Genomic DNA, 26,902 nt, shown 5'->3' on the forward strand with positions numbered 1-26,902 from the left:
CGCCAAAAAAATATTTGAAGGCGGCGGCGCGGGCCTCCTGTTTTCGCTCACTGCAATGTTTTCGGATTTCACGGCCGAATTTAGCGCGAACTATAAATGATGTGTCGAAAAATTTTTTTGCTGGTTTTAATACGCATTACTGTGAATTACATCCACGCTTTTTTATGCCGTCCTCAAAAAGAAGAAAATGTGAAAAAATGGCAAACACGGCCGAAATCAAAAAAGGGTCCTAAGTTTGAGGCGCTGTGGCGCCTTTGCTGTTACAAACAGAAACTTCAAAACAATGTCAAATATAGAAAAGAGCCTTTGCAACATTTACACGAAAGATAATTTTCCTGCAGGCAGCGCAAAAAAAGAAAAAAAATAGTTAAAGAAGCGAGTTTTTTTCAAAAAAGTAGATTTTCAAAAATAAAATAAAAAAAACTCCGGTCTCAATTTTGACAATTTTTTATCGAAGAGCGTTTATGTCAGGGAACACACGGTTTTAATATCATGTGTCCTCATTTCCTTTGTTTACGAGATATAACTGGCCAAATTGACCCTTGCTGTGTGTGCTCATTTCAGTGCGACTGATGGTTGTTATCAGCTTGCATTGTGCGTAAATATCAGTTTTAATTATTCTGCTGCAGGAAAACCTTGCTCTGGTGGCTCTTCGTTAAGAAAAATGTGTTCTCAGATTTTATTTGCTTAAGCACATTCAAAGTGCACGGAACCGAAAATTTTATTTCCTAGAAATGCTCTCAGCGTGCCAAAAAATATTTGAAGGTGGCGGCGCGGACCTCCTTTTATGTTCACTGCAATGTTTTCGGATTTCACGGCCGAATTTTACGCGAACTATAAATGATGTGTCGAAAATTTTTTTGTTGGTTTTAATGCGCATTACTGTGTCCACGCTTTTTTATGCCGTCCTCAAAAGGAAAAAAAATGTGAAAAAAAAAGGCAAACCCGGTCCAAATCAACAAAGTTTGCTAAGTTTGATGCGCCTTGGCGCCTTTCCTATTTCGCACAGAAACTTCAAAAAAGTGTCAGGTATTTCAAGGAGCCTTTGTAACATTTATGCGGAAGATCGTTTTCCTACAGGCAGCGCAAAATAAGAAAATAGTTAAAGAAGCGAGTTTTTTTTTTTTCAAAAAAGTACATTTTCAAAAAATAAAGTAAAAGCTCAGGCCTCAATTTTGACGACATGTTTTTATCGAAGAGCGCTTATGTCAGTGAAAATACCGTGTTAATACGTATGCCCTCATTTGCTTTGTTCACGAGATTTGACGGGCCAAAATTACCGTTGCTGTGTGTGCTCACTTCAGTGCGATTGATAGTTGTCATCAGCTTGCATTGCACGTAAATTAGTTTTAATTATTTTCCTGCAGTAAAACTTTGCTCTGGTGTCTTGTCGTCAAGAAAAATGTATTCTCAAACTTTAATTGTGTCTAGCGTGTGTGTGTGGGGGGGGGGGGGGGGGGGGGGGGGGGGGGGGGGGGCTGCTGCCGCTCTCTAAAGGCCTAATGCGTACGCAGTTTGCAGCTTACAACCTCAACTTACCCCGCCAGTATTCGCTAATCAGAAGCACGCGAGACACCGCGAACACATGGTTTAGGTCACTTTGTCAAAACTTTCCTTGCACACAGAATAAAGCATGTGTATGCAGCGAAGGCCAACTTAATCTGCAACTAAATGCCACAATCAGCAGGCGCGCTGTTATGCAGTTGTTTTCTCACTGCCTGCTTGCTTCCCTTCCATTACGTGCATTGTACGCTCTAACCATCTTCCCCATTCGACGCACACTGTGCCTAAACAACATTTGTAAAAAGTTAGCTCAATCATTTCCGAGCCGTTTATTGTTGTTTTCGGCGTCGCAGATAACGTCTTCCTGTATCATCTCGACCTTTACCTCAGCGTTTCAACAGCCAGAAAACGTGCTGTGCGGCATGATTAAGCCATGAGTGGCCGAAGCTGCCCAATTGATGATGTTTTGTTGCCACTTAAGTGCTTTTCCACGTCGAGGACAGCAGAGGTCATTGGTGGCGCCATACAGACATTACCCTTAGTTTTGACAATGAGTGTGGCCTACAAATTAATTATTACAGCCCAAAGCGCTTAGACACCCTTAGTCATAAAATGTTAAACCGTGAGCTGTTCTGGAAACGCATTCATGACAGCTGCGCAGATGTGAGATAATTAGTGCGGCGCCGTTGATTATAAACGTTTCGACTTGCTCTAGGTCTAGCTGTTCACTACACGCGATGCCCGCGGCCCATGGCTACGTCCTATTATTCTGTGCCGATTATTTACGCGTTCACAAAAAGAAGATTGCTGAGGAAACCATTTTCGTTGCGCAAATTTTCTTTCTTTGCTCTTTTTGTTGTTGCCTACCTCCTGTCATAGGCTCAGGATCTTCGCGACACCTGCGAAGTCTGCTTGCATTGCTTTAGGCTCCTCAAGAAAAACCTGTCTACATCTAACCACGATGAGCTAGACCAGGCATTTCTTCAGGAAGAAGAAACGATTGATATCTTGAACAGGCGCGCCCATCTTTCCTCTGATGATTGTAGGCGAGGCTGTAGGCTGCAAACTGTTCACACGTTAGCCATTTAGAGGGCGGCAGCAGCCCACTTTTGCACACGCTAGACACAAATAAAATCTAAGAACACATTTCTTTTGACGAAAAGCCAGAAGAGCAAGGTTTTGCTGCAGCAGAATAATTAAAACTGAGATTTACGCACAATGCAAGCTGACAACAACCATCAGTCGCACTGAAGTGAGCACACACAGCAAGGGTCATTTTGGCCAGTTATATCTCGTAAACAAAGCAGATGAGGGCATATGATATTAAAACTGTGTGTTTACTGACATAAGCGCTCTTCGATAAAAAATTGTCGTCAAATTTGAGACCGGAGTTTTTTTTATTTTATTTTTTGAAAATGTACTGTTTTGAAAAAACTCGCTTATTTAACTACATTTTCTTTTTTTGCACTGCCCGTGGGATAATTATCTTCCGCATAAATGTTGCAAAGGCTCTTTTCTATAGTTGACATTGCTTTGAAGTTTCTGTTTGTAATAGCAAAGGCGCCAAGGCGCCTCTAACATAGGACCCTTTTTTGATTTCGGCCGTGTTTGCCATTTTTGCACATTTTCTTCTTTTTGAGGACGGCATAAAAAAAGCATGGATGTAATTCACAGTAATGCGTAATAAAACCAGCAAAAAATTTTCGACACATCATTCATAGTTCGCGCTAAATTCGGCCGTGAAATCCGAAAACATTGCAGTGAGCGAAAACAGGAGGCCCGCGCCGCCACCTTCAAATATTTTTTTGGCGCGCTGGGAGCGTTTCTTGGAAATAAAATTTTCAGTTCCGCGCACTTTGAATGTGCCCACATAACATATAAAAAACCCAGGCAAAACAAAAATATCGACCGGACAGGCATGTTCGATCTCTCGTGGGATCACCCACTTGGAACTATATTGCGAAAATTATGTAACGGGGACTTCATTGTTTAAAGAATTGCGCGTTGAGAGCATTTTAATTACATTGTTGCGTAAAGCGTATGCGCATACGAGTGAAATAGCGAAAGTGTGCTTATCTTTCGTACTTTTCTTCTGTCGCAGGCAAAACTTGAAGTTCTCAATCCGGACGAGATAACATACAAATTCCTCTGTGGTGGCAGCCTCATCAGTGCCCGCTACATGATCACCGCTGCGCATTGCTTCAGTCCAATACCAGAGTAAGTGCCTTGTTTATTACTTAATTTTTCAGATTCAAAAAAATAATAACTTCACAGCATATTGCAAACAGCTTCAACTGCCGCGATAGGTTACAAAAAAACTGAATCAATATGCCTAAGCAAACAAAGAATAAGATATTTGTTTCGGCAGCTATAGACCTAATTTATTTTTTCTTCGTATTTTGTTCGACACGTCTCGATAACATACGATCGTCTAAGTCTACTAAAAATAATATATTTACGCGGCATCCAAAAGGGAAGAGGAGTTCAAGTTTACACCATGATCGCGTTGATATTTTATGAAAAACAGGACACATGTATTGTCAACACCAACATAACTAAAGGCTTTGGGAGGAAAACATATAGGAAGAGATGTCACGTCAACGTTGTCACAGACAATTCCTCGCCAATGAAAAAAAAAGAAAAGGAGGATGACGAAACTTTTAAAGGAGTAAATAACAGCCTGCAATAATTAAAAGCTGTTTTCGTAAGCATTTAGTTTAAGCGGCTGTTAGTGGACTTCTTTTCAGAAATGTCAGGAACAGAAGCATTGTCCAACAACGCAGGCTTATCATTCACACTGTTTTTGCAAAAGTCTAAGAAACAGCAGTGATCTTTCTGTGGTCACAAAATCTAATTTTCGGTACCAGAAACTTGACGTATCTGCTTGTTTTTCCTGTTTAAAAATACTGAAGAGAAAAGAAAACAAGAATCGATTATTTAATGCTAACCAAGAGCAGTTAGCGCCAAAGTAAGTGCAGCATTTTCAGGGTAACGGAGACGACGACAGGAAAACAAGAAGAGCGCGAATATTAATCATGAGAGCTTTGAGGTCTTTATGGTATTTCCCTCTCACAAAGGAGACAAGAAAAAAAAAAGGAAGGAAAGCTCTTGTCCGGACAATTTACTCAGTAGGATTCGCGAGTCTTTCGCATTTATTCTGGAGGCACATCGCAAGCTTCGCTAGAATGAAACGTCAAGCTGTTTTGTTTTCCTGACGAACGAAACGTTATCACACCGAACGCAGGCGGGCGCAGAACTATCGCGTGGTGTTCTTCTCCCCTCGGCCGGGCTTCACTCTGGAGCGCATCGTGGAGAAGATCATCATCCACGAGAAGTACAACAGCTACTCGCACTACTACGACATCGCGGCGGTGCGTTTCAACCGCGACTTGCTGCGGCCCTTCATGCCCATCTGCCTGCCCACGCCCTCATTCACCAGTCGAGCCCTCGTCGACCAAGAGGCGTACGTCATCGGATGGGGATCTACGAAATTCGGTGAGCCCCTGTAGCAGTATTGAGCGTTCCCATATCCTACAGAGTAGAAAGTCGAGTGAACTGAGCAGAAACGCCACTTATGAAGTCACTGGCAGAGCGGCACGTGGCTATCGACTCTGGTTCTGGCTATAATGACGCGGACAAAATGGTGAATCTTCTGAAGTGCGCTTAGTTAATGCAGAAACGAACGAAAACATGCAGGACACAAGACGACAACCTCAAACTTCCAAGTGGGAGTTTGCGCTCGTCGTTTTGTGTCCTGTATTTTTTTTTTCGTCCGTTTCTGTGTTAACTAAGCGCACTTCAGAAGATGTATTACACCATCTGGCCCACCCTTTATCTCTCCTCAATGGCAAAATAGTGCGAACCTCAAAGCGCCAGAGCGTAGGTTACTGTTCTTCCCTCCCCACCACCCCAGTGACTAAGGCCAACCACGGACACTGGAAAATAGTGAAAATACATGCAACGCCGTGCAGAAACCTTCCCTTTCATTCAAATTTTGGTGGTGATATCCTCTTACGTGACGTTTCTACTCAGATCACGTGCTTGTTGTGCCTGTCCTGCTGAGGTACACGGATTATTATTATACAGATACCAGGAAGAACTGAAAAATTCCCTTTGTCAGAATAACCATAACTTTCCACTCAGTATGACCATACCCACTTGCTGGGGCACAAAGTGGCGAAACATATCTACTGAGCAGCACAGAGGGCAGTTCAAGCAAAGCCGAATATTGAATATTGCTTACGTGGACATTTGTTCAGTCATACGAATGGGATGGCTGAATCAAGTCGCTTACACGCGATACTACTTATTTTAAATTAATTTGTTCCGCACGCCAACGTGTCCAACGTACGGTATTGAAGGTTACTTAGGCCACTTAAGTTCAATCTGCAGAAACTGCAGTAGTAAGCAAAGCCGAGCTAGTTGGTATGAATACATTGTGAAATAGCGCAAAAAACTCGGGGACACAGGATGTATCGTCTCTCTATAGCGTGTGTCCAAGTCTCTGCAGAAACTATTGAACACCATCTTCCTTAATCGCTATACAACTTGGAAAATCAACTCAGAAAATTCTTTATACAAGCGACACGGCAAGCGAGTTGAGCTCCGAGACGTTCTCAGACTCTGACGGTGTCCCGTCCTTATCGAGTGCGCCCCGCAGAAGTGCTTCTTGCATTCCTGCCAGATGCAGGCCTCAATGAGACTGATAAGATGGGCTTTTGGTAGCGAACTTAGCGCGCGCGCATGTATTAATGTTTGTATAATTGTTCTTATTAGCCCTGGACTAAGGACCCCACCTACTTGCCCAGAAACCTTATAGTCAATAAAAAAAAAAGTTTTTTCACTGACTTTTTCTCACGCCTCAAGTTGAGTAGCAGCATGGCATGCGTGTTTCTAGCTTGTCAAACCTCTACACATAATCAAAGTTTTTCCGCCTCTCGTTGTCCGAAAAGTGCTTTGATCTTGTGGATGCACATATCTGTGCGTCGTGAATACATGTCCTGTAGCATCCATTGTTTTCATCATTCCTTCATTCGACGCGTTGCACCGCAGGTGGGCCCAGCAGCAAGGAACTTCGCGAGGTGTCACTGCCCATCTGGTCGAACTCGGAGTGCAAGAAGGTCTACGACCCGCTCAACTCGCAGCACATCGACCGAGGCATCACGCCGCAACAGCTCTGCGCTGGCCGCAAGGAGGGCGGCGTCGATGCATGCCAGGCAAGTGCTCCTAGACATTCGCCAAATCGTGTCCTTCGCTAAAACACTAACGACCAAGTGACAATTCGAGCTTCACGGTCGTAATTGATTTAATTAGGTTCTCTCAGGAGCGCCACATTCAGAAAATAAATGTTCATATTCCAGACAACTGCGCGAAACGTGCACTGCGCGCTAGCTCCGCCTCGGAGGTCAACTATTCGCGCGGTACATTTCGACTGTAGCACCTGAGTGAGCATGAAATTTTCTGCAGACATTATTAGTGAAAACTCTAATACTCTAATGGCTACACACGGCAGCTGCAAGCATGGCAATTCATCTCGTGGGAATGACGGACGTAGTGCCATATGTTAGCCTCAAGTTCCTACTAGTTTTGAAATGGCTTCGTTTGTAAAGCAATCATCTGCGGCAAAATATTTCATCGCGAATACAAATATTCACAGTTAGTATGCTCGCAGGCAAAGGCTAATTGACTTTCTCTCCAAAAAATTAAAGGTGTACTTAGAAATTTAGAAAACAAAGCATAATAAGTCACATCAAAAGAACGTTCGAAGCCACGATCGAGCAAGAAGGTTAGGCAAAGACGAGTACTAAATATTGCTACCATGATAGCGGACGATTACAGCCAGAGCTTTCTCATAGCCATTTTGTTTGGACACTTTGGATCCGTGATGGCTGGTCAGCATAAAAAGAGTCGCGAGAGCATAGAGTAGCTAAAAACGCGCAAAGTTCATATGCTTCAAGTGGTTGTCGCCTTTTATAATGGCCCAGTGAAACAAGACGATGACTAGTGCATTTTTCTGTGCATCCGCAGGGCGACTCCGGTGGGCCCCTTATGGTGCTAGACAGCAACAAGAGATGGACCCTCGTGGGCATCGTCTCGTTCGGACACTCGTGCGCAAGTCCGAACTTCCCTGGAGTGTACACGCGGACGGACTCCTACCTCGACTGGATACGACAGAACGTCAATTTCACGGCGTGACCTACTGCTGTCGCGGCATCTTAGGATCTTCATAATTTGTTTCTTTTGAAAAGCTTTTGCGTCCAAGTGGGCGCGCTCTGTCTTCTCAATTTTTTTTTATGCCGAGAACTCTGCGCTGGTCGCACATGGATTTGTTGGACAGTGAAAGCGGGACGTGAAAAATAGCGCGAGCCTCGCTTCTACGATAAAGATGCCGAACATTTGCAATCTTTTTCTAACGCTTATAAGGATGAACCATACAGAGCGTAGATTTAGGCCAGTGACTGTCGCGATAGCATGGAGGTCAAGCGTTTTTGCGTTCGGCGCTTCTTCCAGCGCTGGTACACTAGACTGTCCAAGATATATGTAACCACTGGATTCATCTTCGCATGAGACCCTTCTAGGCTGTCTACTCAGACTGCCCATATATCAGACTGCCCATATTGCCACATACTTAATTCCCGCGTAGCTATAAAAAGCCTAGTAGGAGTAGGACTCCAAACCACGGTTTTCTAAATGAATTCGTCGACAGCCTGCCACTAGTGCTGTAGGTTCTAGTGGGTACGCCGAATCTAATGCTTAACTTTCTAATATAGTTACTTGTATATGTGGACAGACGGTTTTCCCAGGGGTGAGGAGGTGAATGGCTTGATTAAGACGTTTAGCTCACATATTGGTATGCTCAATAGGAAAAAAAAGTTTCTTTTATCTACAATGATACCTGTGTATGCCAGATACATGCCGTCCAGTGGCAATAGTGAATAACAGTGCTATAACAGTGTGGTTGTTGCGATGACTTGAAACCTCAAGCGCTCCAGAAAGTTCTAAGTTGAGAATGTTTCAATTTAAATGCGCAATAACAGAACTCGAGGCGATTAGCATTTAGTATTGTTTAACTTCAGACAATGCTTAAAACACATGGCGCAGAAAATAGCTGCTCAAGATTCATTTTTTTCTTCTTTTATAATAGCGTCATACACTGCTCTGCTGTGAAGACGTTACGAAACTCTAATGCACAGGATGCCGAGTGTTGTGATTCAACTCCTTGAAACAGCAAGACTTCGTTTTTACTCGATGAAATTTCATATCTCTGAATGAAGCTGCAGTTCGAATGCCCATTCCACTTTTTGTGATAATAACTATGCCTTTAGTTTATTGTACATATACTGTTCATGTCATACACCGTAACAAACTTGGTCCCAAGGTGTAAACGGCGTTGACTTCCGGTGATCCAAGCAATCCTGCGGACCAAGCATTTCTTTTATGTGATAGTATTAGTAGAACAACATTGAAAATGTTTACTTTTTATTTTTTATCACTTTCATTCCGTAATTACGCTTCTTGGCTGCTGTCTCTGGTCTACTGTATCATAACTGCGACGTCCATATGTTGGTGCGTAATATGGTACTGTTTGTATTTTGTATTATATTCTTACTTTCGTCTATAGTACTGAGATCGTTTCGAGTTATTCTGTGCTGTGATTCGCCGCTGTTGTGTGCGTTCCTAGAGTGTGTATGTGTTATATTTAATATTATCTTTGTTGCGCTTTACGTGTTTTGTACGGCATACTCTACATCCCCTGTTTCAGTAAACGAATATTTGAAAATGTACATCTTGCGTAATGCTTGTGGATATTCTGCTCATTAGTGCTGTCAGAATTGCTACAGTTGGCACAAACTCGCAAAGCCTCGGTAGCCACGAAGAACAAACCGTTGATATCAAGAAGCATCATAAAATTTCAGCTGCTTTTCAAATGATTTATTGGCTTATGTCGTAACAAACTCACGTCGCAAGCCGATACTGTTGCAGGCAACAAAACCAACCACATCCCTTACACGACAGTGTTACTAAGTACTTTCTCTGCAATAAAAAAAAAACTTTGTGCAATTGGTCAAGGAAGCTTTCTTAGCAAAATCTGCAAAGAGATGGACTGTACAGTCTGTACTTCTACGATGAATAAACATTTCACCAAGTGCCATTTTCTCGAGCGCGTTCTTTACGCTCTCAAAGCAGTACGCTTCATTTTTTAATTTTATTTTTCTTTAGGTATGTGCGAGTGGACTTTGTACAGACGAAAAGTGTTCCGTGGTTAAGTGGGAGGTGTAAACAGTGAGCTCGACGCGTGATCAAGAGAAGAGATTTGCAGACAAACTAGAGACCATGTACATCCAATGTTCGGTGTTCTCTAGTATAATTACGGGTTTAGAGATTACAATAAGTGCACGAAATACATGCCTCGCTTTAGAGATTACAACAAGTACAAAATATAAACCTAATGTGCTCCTATCATGTTCTCTCTCTGTCTCCTCTCTCCCTCTCTCTCTTCTTTTTCACTCTGGCGGGTCATGATTTCGTGTCGCTAATCACACTTTGATAAAAAAAGCGACATTCGAAAAATTCAACTACGCGACCAAGCGGTGACCTGGGCCATAACTGGAAATTGTATAATAATGTGACTTGTTTTGCGCATTTTCTTTTCTTCTGCTTCTTTTGCTCGCCTTTTTCAAGCGGTTATGCGTAGTGTCTCTTTCAGAAAACAATACACAATAACTGTGTTTTCCGCTTATTATCACAAAAGAAATGGCTTAGCAATTACCACTGTTTTATTATTATTGAGCTGTTATATAAAGGTATCTTACTTTACAAGCACGCATCGTTGCCCTATGAAAAGCCATCTCTGTGTTTATGCCGATTAAACATAACGCCAAGCGCCTTTGAGTGGTTCTTATCAAACTGTCGCATTATTATTTTTATGGCAACTAAAAGCATCAAGTACATATTGCAATAATGCACGTCGGTGAGCTAGTCGGTGCAATACTGGGAATCAAACAGCACTGAAAATGTGAAAGACTAGAAATATGACACGACGAAACACTGATTACATGAGCTGGGTCTTGTCCATGCCATAAACACTGGTACAAGTGCACAGTCGAACAATCATCGCGAACAGCTGACGTCAAGATGCCTCTGCGGCTTTCGACCACCGGCGGGCAATAGGTAAGTTCACCCGTCACACGTTCTTGAACGAAAACTACCGGCGTGATGGACGCGTGCTGAACTCTTTACTAAGGTTACCATAAAAAGTATGCGGTATTCTTATTAACTTTCTATTGTGCTTACTATAGGCTTGCTGATGAAATGCAATCAAATGTGAAGCGCAGTCGTCTTCACATGGTAATCAGGTGAAAAAAAAAAGTAAAAAAAACTAAGCTCATCACTTTATTACTGAGGACAAGGAGCGAGCGGATATCATCATCAAGGTTTCCTACAGGGCTGTTCCTGCTCGGTTGCGACCTCTCAGGGACACTTACACAAGATGTGATGTCTGCGCGAGTTCACAGTTTTGCATGTTCTAGACATAAACAGCACACAGTTACGTCACGAAGTAAGTTCAGCGCAAAATCATACTGCATATCTTTCACCGTGCTTCGTGACAAGAAGGTTTTGTTTCGTTTGTGTAATTTTTTTATGGAAGCAATCAGTGCGAGTCAGTTGCCAGCAGCATGTAGGAATAAGTATAAAAATTTCGGCAAAATAATGATACGCGGAATAAGAACGACTTTCGAAATGTGTTAGCCGAGTGTTCATCTGTTTTAACAACCGTTATGGCAATGCTCTTTAGACATGCAACAGCTTGTGTGAAACGCGCGCACGCATTCACATTCACGGGCACTCACGCTCGCACTCGAGCAAAGGAATATTTTCATGCTTTCGTAAGTATACGAGATGCAAATGACAAATACATCGCAGAAGCAGTGCGACGATGGAACCAGTGCACGGCTCAAAGGGCAAATGCGTATGGTTGTTCCAAATAGAATCTCCCTCGACTAGCCAATAAGGAGCTCTACTAGAGCAAGAATTAATATATCAATGCTCGAGCACAACGATCGTCTTACTGCCTCCTCTGTCATATCTTGGGCTGCGAAACTTTCATGACATATGTAAAACCTATATCCCATGTGACATAACGTCGTCGGGGTGAGATGAACGGCGTTGTGTCGAATTCCGCAAAGGCTCGCCAGGAGCAGATTCGCCATCCATGTATATTTATTTTAACACAGTATATTCAGTAATAGGAGGAGGAGGAGGAAGGAAATGAAGGAAAGGCAGGGAGGTTAACCAGACGCGCGTCCGGTTTGCTACCCTACGCTGGGGGGAAGGGATGAAGGGATTAAAAGAAAGAAAGAAGAGGGAAGAAGGCACTGTCAGGGTACATATGCACCTGTCCATTGAATGCCTACAAGCGGTCGTTTAAGCCGGTCGATCTTAAAAACAGCAGTAATGCTCGCGTCGCTTTGCTGGCCTGCGATGCGTAGGGCCACGATCCGAGGATCTTCTCTTCGGAAAACGGTCTGTCGTCTAACTTGTTCAGCGCATCGCGCAGAACGTTTCGTTCGTTCACAAAACGTCCACAGAAACACAGTAGATGTTCTATCGTTTCGTTGCTATTGCACGAGTCACATTTTGAGGTGTCTGCCATTCCTATGCGAAAAGAGTACGCCTTCGTGAAAGCTACTCCTAACCACAGGCGGCACAGTAAAGTTGCATCACGGCGGGAGAGGTGCGATGGAACTTGGAGCTTCCTCGATGGGTCTAGTTCATGCAGGCGACGGTTCCAGACACTGGGGTCACTCAACCAAGTTTGCGTCATGGTGTCAGCGAACGAGCGTAGACCCTTTGCAGCGTCTGTCCTCGACAAGGGTATTGGGGTTGTCTGGGCATCCTCGTGAGCGGACCGAGCAGCATCATCAGCGAGGTTGTTACCCACAATACCACAATGTCCCGGCAGCCATTGGAACACAACGTCATGTCCCTTCGATAAAGCTTGGTGAAGAGCTTCTCTCATTTCGTTCACTAACTGCTCGTGCACCCTTCGTCGTAATGCTGATTGCAGACTCTGAAGGGATACCTTAGAGTCGCAAAAGACAGCCCACTTTTGAGGCTGGGCTTCCGCGATATAAAGGATAGCAGCACGTAAGGCGGCAAGCTCCGCTGCTGTTGATGTCGTCCCGTGTGACACCCTGAACTTGACAGTCACTTGGTAGGCCGGAATAACAACAGCACCTGTGGAGCTGTCGGCTAAGACTGATCCATCGGTATAAATGTGTGTCCTTTGGCCATACTCCTCGTTGAGTAGTGACAATGTCGCCTGTCGTAGAGCCACTGTCGAATGACGGCTCTTCTTCGTTATTCCCGGAATTGTGAGGCGTACCTGTGGTTGTTGTAGGCACCACGGAGGCGACAGTGGTCTTGCTGCTGGAGTAAAGCCCGACGGAAGGCATTCTCTATGAGTCGAAACAATCTTTGAAAACATGGCTTGCGGTCTCTGAAGTGGCAACGCAGCAATATGGTGACCGGGAACTCGGCAGAGATGTCTAATGTGAGCTCTTAAATTGTCAGTAGTGACGTATGTTGGAATCGGATGCTCTCTTGCGATCGTAATTGTCCCGTGCGTGGAGGTGCAGCGAGGTAATCCTAAGCACGTGCGTAGTGCCTGGCCTTGCAAACTTTGGAGGGTGCGGATGTTCGTCTTGCATGTATTGGCCAGCATCGGCAAGCTGTAACGTAAAAATCCCAGAAACAGTGCTCTGTAAAGCTGCATCATGGAACGTATCGATGTGCCCCAAGTTTTCCCGCAGAGGAAGCGCATTATGTGAACTATGGAAATTAGTCTTCTCTTCAAGTAAACGCAGTGGGCGCTCCACGAAAGATCCCTGTCAATAATCACACCTAGGAAGCGATGGTTCTTCTGGTACGAGACATTTTGGCCGTTGATAATAACAGGATATGGTGTCATGGCCTTGCGTGTAAACGCGACCAACGCACATTTCTCGGTAGAGACAGAAAGACCCTGTTTGCGGAGATATGAGCAGGTTAAGGTGGCAGCCTGCTGGACTCTTGCGCGCACTTGAAGACGGGTCACAGCCGAAGACCAAAGGCAAATGTCGTCAGCATATATTGATATGTGAGCAGTACTTGGTAAAAGCTCACGAATGCCGACCATCACAAGATTAAACAAAGTGGGGCTCAATACCCCGCCCTGTGGGACGCCACGGGAAGTATAGTGGTTGGCAGTGGGACCATCTTCTGTCTGCACAAAGAAGGACCTCCTCGTCAAATAATCGCGGATCCACTGAAACATCCGACCGCCAATTCCGACAGCCTCCAAGGACTCGAGGATCGCGTCATGTGTTACGTTGTCGTACGCCCCTTTCACATCGAGAAATAGCGCCAGTGATATGCGCTTGAGGCACTTTTGCTGCTGGACAAAGGTTGTGAGGTCAATGACGTTGTCAGTAATAAATTTTTTGTTACTGAGTGGGCTTTATTATTAGTTCTATATACTATAATAATAAAGTGGCTTGTAACAACGCGAACCTTATCGGCCTCACAGATTTAAACCTTATTATTTGTTCTCTTGGTGCATCGTCGCTCGAGTCGCAGTCTTTTTTGCGTCTTGTCGATTCACCTGAAGCGTTGACTTACAGGTGTCAACGAAGACGTGTGTATAAGACTACGAAACACTGCGGCGACCCATGGACGACAAACAGCAGTCGCGTTCATGTCACCCCTCATCTTGCACGGTGTGATTTTCTCGTTGTTTTACTTACGCGCTGACGAGCCCACGAGACGGCGCTGACAGCGCATGTGGGAGCACAGCTGCTAGAGCTCAGTGCATATTTAGCGCTTTAATTTTTCGCCCGTAATATATTTGGATCGATTTTGTAGCTTATTAGTACTTCTTTCTTTTTCTCGGCACCATTGTAGTCGCGTCGTGTGGATGTAAATCGGAGGTTCAGACATTTGCCGTCCTTTGTAAGGCGACGACCTCTCCGCGAAACGCGCAGTCCGTTCAACACAACACGTGACATCCATGGGTAGAGCCTGTCGTATTGTCAACGAGCCTCCACCAACGGGCTGCAACGAAGCAGCCTTGTTAGCAACGGCACTACTGCTTACGCTACGTGAGTACGCGAACCCAGCTTGTTTTTTCGCTGATGTACAGGGTCGACCACATCGAAGTTGAACACCTCATTCGTATTCAAGCCGGCAAAACTAGAACAGTTATTATGCTTTAAAAATAAAATGTCCGTTACATGACGTGTAATCATGTATTAGACATCAGCATCTATGAGGTCTTCAATACTAGTGAGGTGTTCACCTCAGATGCGGTCGACCCTGTATATACTTCTGACATAAAAATAAGTGCTAGTATTCGGGTACCTGCCCGCCGATTACATCTGACTTTATAATTACTCTGTGTTTCAGTATGGAAGGAGACGTGTTTTGCAGTACTTAAGTATAGCAACGATAGGGGTCTAGTGGGAACCGTAACATCATTTGGGTGAATATATGTGATGTAATATGCTTTTGGTTGTTAAGGGATCTCCCGATATTCGCCTTCTTCATTTATAAGTTTTAGAACAAGATGCGAAACAAACGAGCGCTAAGAAACGAGGACATAAACGAGACGAACACAGGACAGGTTCACAACATTTTAGAACAAGCTGGAGACCTTCCAACGGTCATTTTTAGAAGCATTTTTCTTAATAAACGGATTGTACGTTGAGCATGCCTCATAATTCGCAGCTTATCTCTTCCAAAATTTACTTAAGACTGTCCTCGTTTAAGCATACTTTCGGAAAGGGCAGTAAAATCATACTTCACGGTACTTCATTAACTTGAGAGCTGTCACTGTTGGTTCTTCATACTTATCCTACAGACCGATGGAGCTCTATAGAGCCCAATGAGAATTGTTTGCCATTTTGTGTCCCTGGAGCCACAGCTGGGCTATGACAGACGCCGTAGTTCGGGGCTTCATACGAATATTTGTCATCAGCAGTCACGTCGTGTTCTCACATATGCCAATTTATACACAAGCTCCATTGCTTCTGGACGCCGTAAAATTGAAAGTTGCTGGGGTAGCCGAGATAAGCACCACAACTATGAACTGTATACCCTTTCTAGGGTTTTGGGTCATCCGAGTGAATGTGCCCACGATTCGCGAGTATCCCGTCGACTATGGTCACGAAGATGGTGAACACGAAACATCTCAAAGAGGCTGAATGTGGCCCATAACACCATTTAACAATTACGTGTAACACAGTATAACTGTGTTATTAGGCTAAGGTGATGCTGGTGGAACAGTTGTGGTTTTTTTACCGCGCGTTCGGTCGTAAGACTTTCACTGGTCCACGACAAGTTAACAGGCCTGGACTTGTGATTGACTTTTTTTTTTTCTATTGTACGTAAAATCGTTTTCTTTCTTTTCTTTTTGAAGTGTATTTATAAACGTTGCTATTCGTATTAAGAGTTACGGACACATCGTATCAAGTGTCTCATCACGTCCACAAAATTGGCCATCAATTCAAATCTCCGTCATTACGTGCTTTCATCCCTTTGTCGTATCATTCGCGTTTTTTTTTTACTTACTTGGCTTACTGCTACACCACAATAACATATTGTGCGACAGTAGAAGAAAGTCACTAAAATTTTGAATGTCATCAAATGAATCAATTAAATCGGCCAGGGCTGCTAACATATCAGTGGGTCTCGTACAGTTACAGACTATACTCTGCTTGAAGAGGACTCGGAAGAATCTGACGAAGAAATCTGGGAAAACAACAGGCAAAATGTACGTATGCTATGTAAACGCATTTTAAGAAGAGTTAGTTAGTTAGTTAGTTAGTTAGTTAGTTAGTTAGTTAGTTAGTTAGTTAGTTAGTTAGTTATTTAGTTAGTTAGTTAGTTAGTTAGTTAGTTAGTTAGTTAGTTAGTTAGTTAGTTAGTTAGTTAGTTAGTTAGTTAGTTAGTTAGTTAGTTAGTTAGTTAGTTAGTTAGTTAGTTAGTTAGTTAGTTAGTTAGTTAGTTAGTTAGTTAGTTAGTTAGTTAGTTAGTTAGTTAGCAGTTGTGCACTAAAGCTGGATACTTTCATTTTTACCATCATAAGCAAAAAAAAAAGAATTGTACACTTGAACATTTCTAAACAATCGAGTAAGCTAGTAAACGTTTGTTCCAATTACTGCGTCAAGTAGCCCACGCAAATGCGCGGCTACACAATGGGAATTGGTGGGGATGTGCTTATGTTTCTGTGTAAGATACTGTTCACGGGTGCTCGAATAAGCACGATTAATTATTGATTCATTATACGACCACTTGATCGCTATAGGATTAATATGTCGAATAAGCAAATGAACCACTAATTTGCCCGTCCTAAATCTCGACTGCACGAAGGGTTATGATGGTCGGAAGACTGGGCAGCCTGGTCGCCCACCAGCACCAGCGACGCGTGCACCGATTGCGACAATTGAGGAACTTGACTGCTTCGACGACGACGTCCAACAATCAGCAAGCGACGAATCATCAGGTAAATACAACTAGCCAGCCGCAGGTGCAAATGCTCATCTTATATTGTTTCTAGTCAATTCTCAAATGCTACTTCAGAAAGGGATAATTGACAACCACCCGTTTGTAACACGAAGCCACAAGGAAATCCGTACGGATTTTTTCAGAAATAAAGCCTTTCTCAGAAATAAAGAAATTTTCGGCGTCTATATAAGAGCCTTTATTTCTGAAAAATACGTATGGATTTCCTTGTGGCTTCGTGCTACAAACGGGTGGTTGTCAATTTTCACCTTTCTTAACCCTTCCTCCCCCTTGCGGGATTCCGCAGAACTAATTTGCAAAATGCTATTTCATTGCTATCCCTTATTTAACTATTTAATGTGAGACAAAAATGGCCGCTATATTTGTACCGTCCAGAAGTGAGAGCTGACAAAAATTTGGAGGCACTAAGGAACAGGACAAGAAAAGACAGGACTACTCCTTTGTGCATCTAAATTTTTTCAGACTATGCACCAACTTGCCCAAGATTGCGTTTTAGTCAGAAGTAAGAGTTCTTTTCACGGAAAATATACCTATCTATAGAAAATTGTATTCCCGTTAACTAATTCCATTTATTTTTCTTATTTTTATGGAGTGATGTGAATGCGCGTGCTGTTTACATAATGTCTATATATGACTGATAAGAAAAATTTCTCTAGATTTACTAAAACGCCTGCAAAAGCGCATTGTTCCCGAACGTATTAATCTTTTGTGGAGGGCAGTGGGGAATCTGGTTCTTCTCATTTTTAAACTTCTTCTGTGTAGGCACAGTGACACACTGTATCTGTAACATGCTTGTCGGCGCAATAAAGCTCTTTATATTGGCCTGCTGAGGCATTTTCAGTTTGACGAAACATTTTTATGTAAGTCAGTGCAATAATAATTAGGTTTGTACGTCCCTTAAACCCCGATATGGCTATTAGGGACACCATAGTGGGAAGGAAATCACGTGGGCAGGAAATTGGTGTATATCATTGCTTGCGGAATTCTTAGTATCTTTACGCCAACGGCAGCAATTTCACGGAGTCCTATTTTCGTCGTGACGATGCGCGGCGTCGACACGTCCATTTTCATTCCTCGCTATCTCCACGGTGTAATCTTGCTCTAAAATTGAACACCTCGTGACTATATGTAGCAACTATAAATTTAGGGTATGATATCAGCCTGGCCATGATAGCGGCGAGGCTGGGTGTGCGCATAGGCTTTGGTTGTTGTGCATCATCGCCAAGTGAGGCTGCGTCTAATAAGAAAAAAATTACTGCAGAAGATATTTCTGCTGGCTATCCGTGAGATTTGGATTAACATATTAGAATATTTATTGTGAATAGTATATATATAGTACGTGCTCACAATGTCAATGTTCTTGATCTTCCCATAGATTCATCTGTGTCTTGTTCTCATATTCCTCTAAACATTTTCAACTGATTCACTCACACTCACACTCACTTCCTCATGTTAAAAGTTACTTCGTTATAGATTTCTTATTCCTTATAGATTTCGCTATAGATTCTTTTCTCAAATTCCGCTTGCATTTTTTTTGTTAAGGTTAATGTAAAGCAGGCTATTTGTGAGTCGTACCTTTCTATGTCTACAAATTAACGAGAAAGAAGAAAAGACGAATCAGTGACGATATGTGAGTAATCATTTCTTACTGTGTAATTCCCCCCTTATCTATTCTAATGAACTCTGCGCTGACAAAGTTCCTCATCGGAGGAATACCTAAAGATTCTGCGATCTCCCTACCCTCGTTTATCACCTTTTCGTGCCGTCCTTCTGAAGTTGTTGACAGCGATTAAGTCGCGATCACTTAAGTCCTCCGACTCATCAAGGTCAAGTTGCACCAGTGGGTCTTGGTTTGTTTATCGCGGCGTCCATGTTTTCCACTCCGCCTCGCGCGACAGGCAAACCAGCATCGCAGCTGCACCTGCTGCCGTGTCAGCGGCCACGACAACAACGGGGACAACCGCACTGTTCCTCCGAACAACGTACAACCTCGTCTGGATCCGGGCCAGCAGCGAGAGGCGGCAAGAAGAAACGCCGCAGCAGCTCAACGACGCAGAGGCTAGAGCTTCTCTAGTGATGCGGCCGAGCAAGAACCACACCCCTAAGCCCCAAACCTTAGTAGTGGAGCTGTGGAAGATTGCCATGAACCCAAAACTTCAGGAGAGGCAATACTGCGGTCGACTGAGATGGTAGAGGTGGCCTACCGCGAGAAGGATAACCTCCCCCGTCTCTTCTGAAAGCCCCTTTCCCATTCCTTTAAGATGAGATGAATAAAATTGTCGCTCTCTCTCTCTAGAGATTCCACAGACACCTGCGAGGCGACCAGAGAAAGAATAAACATTTTCTCGGGTCACTTGTTGGATTACTTTCTTTTGGGATTGCCTTTGCCAAGAACATCTTTCCCAGCGAGTCGTGAATTATCGTCACCTAGACAGAAAAGCGGAGCTAGTCGAGATACTTAAAGGGACATGGAAAGAAAACGAAAGAGAGTGAGGGACAGGAACGTTAACAGCATGCTGGAGGCCTATGTTAGTCCGGCTAGTGGGACACGTATACGCTATGCGCAGTGATCAGAAATAAAAGAAACAGCGCATACAGACACACACTTCGTTCGGGCTAGTTGGTGTCGATTATCCATAACTTCGTTTCTGCACCAAATCAAAGTGGACAGGGACAAGGACACGTGCACGTTTCGCTTTTCTGTGTCCTTAAGTTGTCCACTTCGATCTAGCACGAAAACGAAGTTATTTTTATGAATCAAAGACATATGAACGAAGGAGGCAGCTGCAAGTATTGATGTCTGTCGACTCGAGAAACACCAACAGCGATTGTGCAGCTTTGCCGCGGAACAAAAACTGTGGGTAACTGTGCAGTCAGGGAAAAGAGATAGGATCAGTGCTGATCTTATCTAGTCGCATCGGTGGTGCTCCTCGTAACGCTCCTTTGGAAATCTCCGTCGGAAACAGAAGCAATCCACAATCTTTTTAAGAAATGATTGAAACTGTACGCATTAAAAAGGATTAGCGAATTAAGCAAGATGGCACAGGCCTACGCAGTGAATAATATGATATACTTATTTTGTTGGTTTTCATGTAAGCCCGTATGTGATCAATATTTAGCTGATATCTCGCCCCCTAGCCCAAGGACAAGAAATATTTCTTGCGTATATAGGTTTTGTGAATAACGGCTTGTTACTGTTTCTGCAACCCAGTTATTGGATTATCACCACTTAGCATGCGCGATACGCTATCACGCACTGGAATATCTCGACAGCTTCCAGGAATATTTACCATGACGCGCTTATCAGTGGTGATATGATAAGGACAGCCGCGGCGACTCTAAACTTAACTCGTCCTCCACGATCAGTATAGCTTTCATGGCGCGTTGAAACCCTCATAGCTGACGTTCTTTTCAACATGGCCGCAAAACAAACAAGCGATGATCGACTTTATATATCTTCAAGTGCACATCGTTACAGTCACGGGAAAGTGTACCTGGTGAAACAGGCACACTTTAAATCTTGCTTTAACAAGTGTTAAAGTACAGGGGTGTGGCTATAGTATACGCGAATTGTGAAACGCAAAAAAGAAAAAAAAAAATAAAGAAATGAAGTAATATAATAACGCTAAGAGAGAATATTGGTAATGTTCTTGTGGGCACTATAAACAGAACGGCGGAGAAATAAACAAGAAGGAGAGAATACGATTTTATTGCAGCTTTCCGGGCGCCTAAAGAAATCGCCATTTTTCTGCCTTAATTTCTGCGCGCGCTCCTTGAAAAACAAGACAATATTACGCACTAAAAGGTATATCAATGCTTTTTTTATTGCCGAAAACACATATTTATGTAGCAAACTCTTTCGTAGACGGGATTTCTTTCTAATGAAATCTTAATATTTTATGCTCAAAGTCAGCGCCTGTGAGTCATTACAAAGCACTTAACTGCAGAGACTGTTAACAAAGACAAAACCAGCGACGCTTTTTACCCGAGATTTACCTTTATTATTTTATCTCGCTGCAAGTTCACGCCCCGACAGACCTGAATAAGGCTTTTTCCATTCAATTACGTCTCACTGCCTTCCGACACAACACTAAAAATGCAATATGGATGTTAGAGGCCCGGAGTATCGGTCTTACCCGTAAGTTATGTACGTTGCAAGACACGTGGTTTATTTATTTATTTATTTATTTATTTATTTATTTATTTATTTATTTATTTAGATACCGCAGAGGCACTACAGGAATCAAGGAATTTCACAAAACAAAAGCACTGCCGGCTTGATGTTCGCATCGTCCAGCTATCGGTGTCGACGCGGTGACCCTCAACAATACAACTGGTGCACCTGCCAAAGAAGCCACAGGCCACGCATGTGCACACAGCACGCACATGTCTAGTAAATAACTTAGACGATCTTACAATCTTAGTATTTAGAGCTTTGAACATAGCAGGAATGTCGTACTAAGCCCGCGCGCAATATCAGAAGATGAGTCATAGACCGGCACATCGATGGCGACCTCTTGTCACGTTATGCTTAATTACAGCGCCCAATGTTAGCCACAATTAACCATGTGTGATGGTTAACCACGTCATCAGCAAAGCGCAACACACACACACACACACACACACACACACACACACACACACACACAAAAGAAAAACAACACAAAGGAAGTACCTTCACGATTATGTTACTACCGGCATGTTTATGCCAGCAGGCAAGATTGAAGAACACAGTGGGTCACTGCAATCACAATTATGTCTCTTCGATTAAGCACACTGCCACAGGATGTATCCGTCAGAGCACTGCACCGGTTATGTCCGTACGAGCTGGTACGTTACTGCTATGCTCAGTCACTCCAGTCACACTGTCATCCTCCTTCGATAATATTTCGTCATCTTGCGTAGAGTTTGGACTGTGAGAACCCGGTGCCCACGTACAAGACGCCACTCTCTTGCAGTTTGATTTGTCCTCCGTGGCGTGCACCAATTCTTCGAACTCAGCGTCCTGAAGGACGCACAGCGTGTAGTTTAGACGCAACCGGCTTTTGACGACGTCATCAGCAGCAGGGTCACCGATGACTGAGTCACGTGACGGAGTCTTTCGCCGCCTTTTTGCAACTTTCCCGATGCCTCTCGCAACAAGAACGTCTGGTGGATCCTTCCCGTGACAGTTGACGTCCTGAAATATAATAGAGTACGACGAGTTATTTTCGTAATCCCAACAACGTTTAAACGTAGAAGTTAAAACCACAATAACTGAACGTTATACAGCGATAACACCGTGACATCATCATACAGTTAAAAACAAAATTTATACAGAGGACGAGACAGAACTGGCGCTGTCGAACCCAGCTGCTATGCGCCCCCTCGAAAAGTGCACGCATTCAATCACTGTCAGAGCGGCGCTGTATATTTCTCCAGTTTTAAAATTTTCCGCAATGTGTGCAGTCATTTTGTTGGGCTCAATGTCAAAAAGATTAGCTGTAATAATGGACAATATTAATAGCGAAAAACCATCGCATATATTAAGTTTGAGCTATGCAGCGAACATGATAGTATGATACGCATCAGATCCACCTCGTCTTCGCATGGAGGTAGTATTGTGCTAAATATTTACTATAATGACACCAGAAAGAGTGTGTTAGCTACAATGCTCGTAATGAAGGCAACCAGTATGCAAACGTATACAGTATATGTACTGCCGAGGACCAAAGTTTGTGAAGCTCAAATGTTCTAAAAAGCTTGAAATTACTCTGCAGATGAGATGTCGAGTCGTTTCTTTGATTGAGAGAAAATACTCGGTACTGAGCTGCTTGGGTGAAGTGGCTAAATGCCTTTTAATGTCTTGCCAAGGTAGCGTTTCGCGTTCGTCGCACAAGATGAACCGCAATGAGAAGATTCCTCTAATGCGTAAAGAAAGGAAGCGCAAGCACACTGTGCCCCCCCCCCCTCCTGTTTCTCTCAAATAATTCGAGATGTTTGCCACGCGCACAGTCATTGAAAATCAATATCGAAAAATTCATACAGCAGAGCTACCACACGCCACTCGGAGTGGCGTTTTAGCAGACAGGTCATGATGTTACGGTGAAGCACCAAATGCGGCATTTCGATTCGTGACATCTCAAGAAATGATATGTTCACAGTCAACTCATCCAATTTAACAACAACTGAGTGAGCAAATAAAAAAAAGAAATAACGAAATACAAACCTTGCGGGGTTCCCAAATGCAGCGTAAGAAGGGCCAGGAACCTGTTCAGCCGCACGATGTTTTCGGAGATGAAGGAAAATCTCGGAATCCCAACCTCGCCGCAGGTTGACGAAGAGTCGCCAGCGCTACCAGCGCTGCTCCTGCTTCCTCTGAAGTTCCTCGTCAGTCCAGTCATCGTCGAAGATATAAAACTCTTTCTAGCAGATCCTTATAACAAGCCGCTAGAGAATGCAAGGCCGTCGCAGGGAAGACGTCTACACGGACCACAGTTCACAGTTCCCAATGCGGGTCTAACAGCATGGCGAGCGATGTGGTCGATGTCCTCACTGTGGCCAGGAAAGCCCGAGCGCCCGGGTGTCCACTTATCAAACACACGGCAGAGATATGTATAGAAGCTGATAGGCCGATCACGAAGGACACAGTTGCAGGTTATGCGTCCACCTGGCGATATATTTATTGTATATATACACGACGCGCATGCGGCAGTGCCACTTATGGAAGAGGTAAGACTCCCCAGCGGCCTCCGAAAAGGATCGCTGTATAATTGGGGAATCGCGCGTAAGCGCGTGCGTCAGCACTTGCCTCAGTGGCCAATCGCGTAGCGTGGGATCAGCGCTTGTCACGTGACTTACCGCTGTATGGGATTCACGATGACGTGATGCGATGCGCGTGGGCGAATTGATGCGACGTGACAAGCTGACGAGTGTCAAAACAATGCCGCATATACGTCCGTTATATTCTCTCGGTGGCATGTACGCAATGGAAAATCGCGAATAATCCTGTAAAAACTCAATATCCCACTTATTATATATATATATATATATATATATATATATATATATATATATATATATATATATATATATATATATATATATATATATATATATATATATTCAACGGTGGTAAACGCCGAAAAATAAGTTCTGCCATATGTTCAGGTAAGCAAGGAAATAAAACATATATGTAAATACTGAAAAACAAAAGCACTTACTAGCGTAACAAACATGTTGTCTCGCCTTCTTTGCCAATGCATTGTTTTTTTTTCTTTGCCTTCTGAATATTATTCTACTAATATTATTATGCTGCACGCTCCGAGCACAGTATAGGATGCCTGGAGCCCATCAGACATGCAGAGTGGGCCTGCCTATTTATTGTCCAAGCACCCAAGAACTTAACTGCATAAAGAATATCTATCTATCTATCTATCTATCTATCTATCTATCTATCTATCTATCTATCTATCTATCTATCTATCTATCTATCTATCTATCTATCTATCTATCTATCTATCTATCTATCTATCTATCTATCTATCTATCTATCTATCTATCTATCTATCTATCTATCTATCTATCTATCTATCTATCTATCTATCTATCTATCTATCTATCTATCTATCTATCTATCTATCTATCTATCTATCTATCTATCTATCTATCTATCTATGACTGTATGTATAATGATATCTGGGGTTTTACGTTCCAAAACCACGATATGATTATGAGGTACGCTGTAATGGGCTCCGAAAATGTGGACCATCTGGTGTTCTTTAACATGCACAGACATCGCACAGTACACGGACCTCTGTCATTTCACCTCCATCGAAATGCGACCGCTGCGGCCGGGATCGAACCCGCAACCTTCGCTACGCGACCGCGGTGTATGTATGTATGTATGTATGTATGTATGTATGTATGTATGTATGTATGTATGTATGTATGTATGTATGTATGTATGTATGTATGTATGTATGTATGTATGTATGTATGTATGTATGTATGTATGTATGTATGTGCAAAACTTCGAAACATCCAATTTTAATCTCCAATCATACTCAGGTACCAAAATTATTTGGTGTTTGTGGGTTTAGACTATGGTGGTTTTTCTTGATAGTATTCCTTCAATAGTCTCAATAATATCAATATTTCGCTTCGAACTATACTCGAGTTCGAATTGTGTAAGGGAATTTATGGCGTTACAGCGACGCGCACGCATCGGCCTCTCGCACATCCCCTCATCACAGTGCAAGGAACGAGAGCTTGTCACGTGACCAGCGGCTCTCGTCTTGTCTTGCCGACGTGAGGTGAATCACGTGCACCGCGCTGCGATGCTAGACGGGAGTGACAAGTGCCAGCGTGACGCTTAAAAACACCTGCTTCGAACATTCGCCGTGCGAACGACGCAGTAATAACACCATGCCCTCGAGCAACTCTGTTTTCATGACCTTGCGTAGCGTGTGGTTATTTATGCAGACCTTTTAGCACGTGTGTTGATTTCTATACGCACGTATACAGAGGCATGATGATAGATGTCATGCCACTGGTACTGCTTTATCACTCTGTCGTCTCTTCGCGAAATGTGCCCGATTACAAATTAAAATCAAATTATGGGGCTTTCCATTTAACTGTTCTGGTGCTGCTGCTTTTTATTTAATGCTGCCTCTATCTCTTTGGCGTTATAGTTACGTATAGTTTTACGTGCCAAAACAGTTACTTTTCTGTATGGTTCCTTATGTCAGTTTTCAATCACTTCTGTTTATGTTACCAGTGCTTGTGTGCAAACTGCCGTTGTTACAGGTGGGAGGACCTCGTCAGGCGTTAATACTTTTTGTCCTCAGTTTCCTAAGTGTAGTTTTGTACACTTAGGAAATAAATATCAATTCAGTTCAATTCAATTCAAAACAACAATGCGTGATCACGAGGCACGCCGTGGCGGAAGACTCCGGATCAATTTTACAAACCTTAATCTTTAACGTATGTCTGAACGTAAGTACAGAGCGAATTTCTGGATTTCAGTGTTTCTTGTTTTTGCCGTTTGTCGTATTTTGACAGCACTGGCTCTATAAGTTTCCTGGGACTTGCAGTGTTAACTCTCTCGCTCCCTCAGAATCCAACGTAAATCATTTTCACCGGTAAAGAATCACATAGTAGACACCGTCAATATTTATGACCTCGCGGTGAGTTGGTGCGGAAGTTCAACCTGGCTTCGCCACAAATCTATCAGTTTTTTTTTGCGCGTTTTCTTTCTTACCAAGCTCCTCCTCGCTGTAAAATTGGGGTATTGTAGATGGCTACTCTAATGATACAAGGGAAATCATTTTTACTCAGAGGCCGTTTGGTATACCATATTCAATACCTAAAATTCATTCTTACCGCGAAAAACGGCTTCGTGATCCAAGAAATTCGCGCGAAGGAAAGGAGGGTAGATATATACCACCCCCACGCGGGAGCTCGACTTGACTTCATTGATTATGACGGTGCATTATCTCGGGGCCATCTGATTTGTTATCAGGTAAAGAACTACATTGCATCCTAAAAAAAGGCTAGAGACTGGACTTCACAAAGTTTCAAAAACTTTCGCTGATAACCGACCAATTAAATGCGATGCCCATGTGCAGGGTGATTGCGCTCAAGACATATCTTTATATTTAGCATACTTCCTTTAACACAAACTAAAAATAGCCCCGAAAAATGTACAAGACTTCCGTTTTGTTAGCTTGGTGCTTGATAGCTGGGAACCCTGTATATATGTCCCTCAGGGACGTAGCCAAAAATGTTTTTCGGGGGGGTTCAACCATACTTTATGTGTGTTCGTGCGTGCGTTTGTATGTGTGCGAGCATATATACG

General features: G+C 43.2%; 2 protein-coding genes across 2 annotated transcripts in view; both read left to right on the top strand.

The window, feature by feature from the left end:
• LOC119390059 (cuticle collagen bli-1) overlaps positions 1–7,750 on the top strand; it is a 40,921-nt gene extending 33,171 nt beyond the window's left edge. The window contains exons 6-9 of the mRNA XM_037657589.2: positions 3,605–3,720; positions 4,748–4,998; positions 6,556–6,719; positions 7,531–7,750. Of these exons, the coding sequence (XP_037513517.1) occupies positions 3,605–3,720; positions 4,748–4,998; positions 6,556–6,719; positions 7,531–7,698 (699 nt within the window). The 3' untranslated portion in view covers positions 7,699–7,750. The remainder of the gene's footprint in view (positions 1–3,604; positions 3,721–4,747; positions 4,999–6,555; positions 6,720–7,530) is intronic.
• A 6,558-nt stretch (positions 7,751–14,308) lies between these two features.
• On the top strand, positions 14,309–19,355 carry LOC119390060 (uncharacterized). The gene is made up of 4 exons (XM_037657591.2): positions 14,309–14,642; positions 16,239–16,312; positions 16,912–17,044; positions 18,963–19,355. Exons 1-4 carry the CDS (start codon positions 14,552–14,554, stop codon positions 19,136–19,138), a joined length of 474 nt encoding a protein of 157 aa, XP_037513519.1. The 5' UTR covers positions 14,309–14,551; the 3' UTR covers positions 19,139–19,355.
• The last annotated feature ends 7,547 nt before the right edge of the window (positions 19,356–26,902 follow it).

This window comes from Rhipicephalus sanguineus, chromosome 4 (assembly GCF_013339695.2).
Source record: "Rhipicephalus sanguineus isolate Rsan-2018 chromosome 4, BIME_Rsan_1.4, whole genome shotgun sequence".
Taxonomy (NCBI): domain Eukaryota; kingdom Metazoa; phylum Arthropoda; class Arachnida; order Ixodida; family Ixodidae; genus Rhipicephalus; species Rhipicephalus sanguineus.

Coding starts and splice junctions, on each gene's coding strand:
- LOC119390060 (XM_037657591.2), top strand. CDS start 14,552: ATGGGTAGAGCCTGTCGTATTGTCAACGAGCCTCCACCAACGGGCTGC. Junction 14,643..16,238: donor GGCACTACTGCTTACGCTAC/GTGAGTACGCGA, acceptor GGTCTCGTACAG/TTACAGACTATACTCTGCTT. Junction 17,045..18,962: donor AGCAAGCGACGAATCATCAG/GTAAATACAACT, acceptor CTCGCGCGACAG/GCAAACCAGCATCGCAGCTG.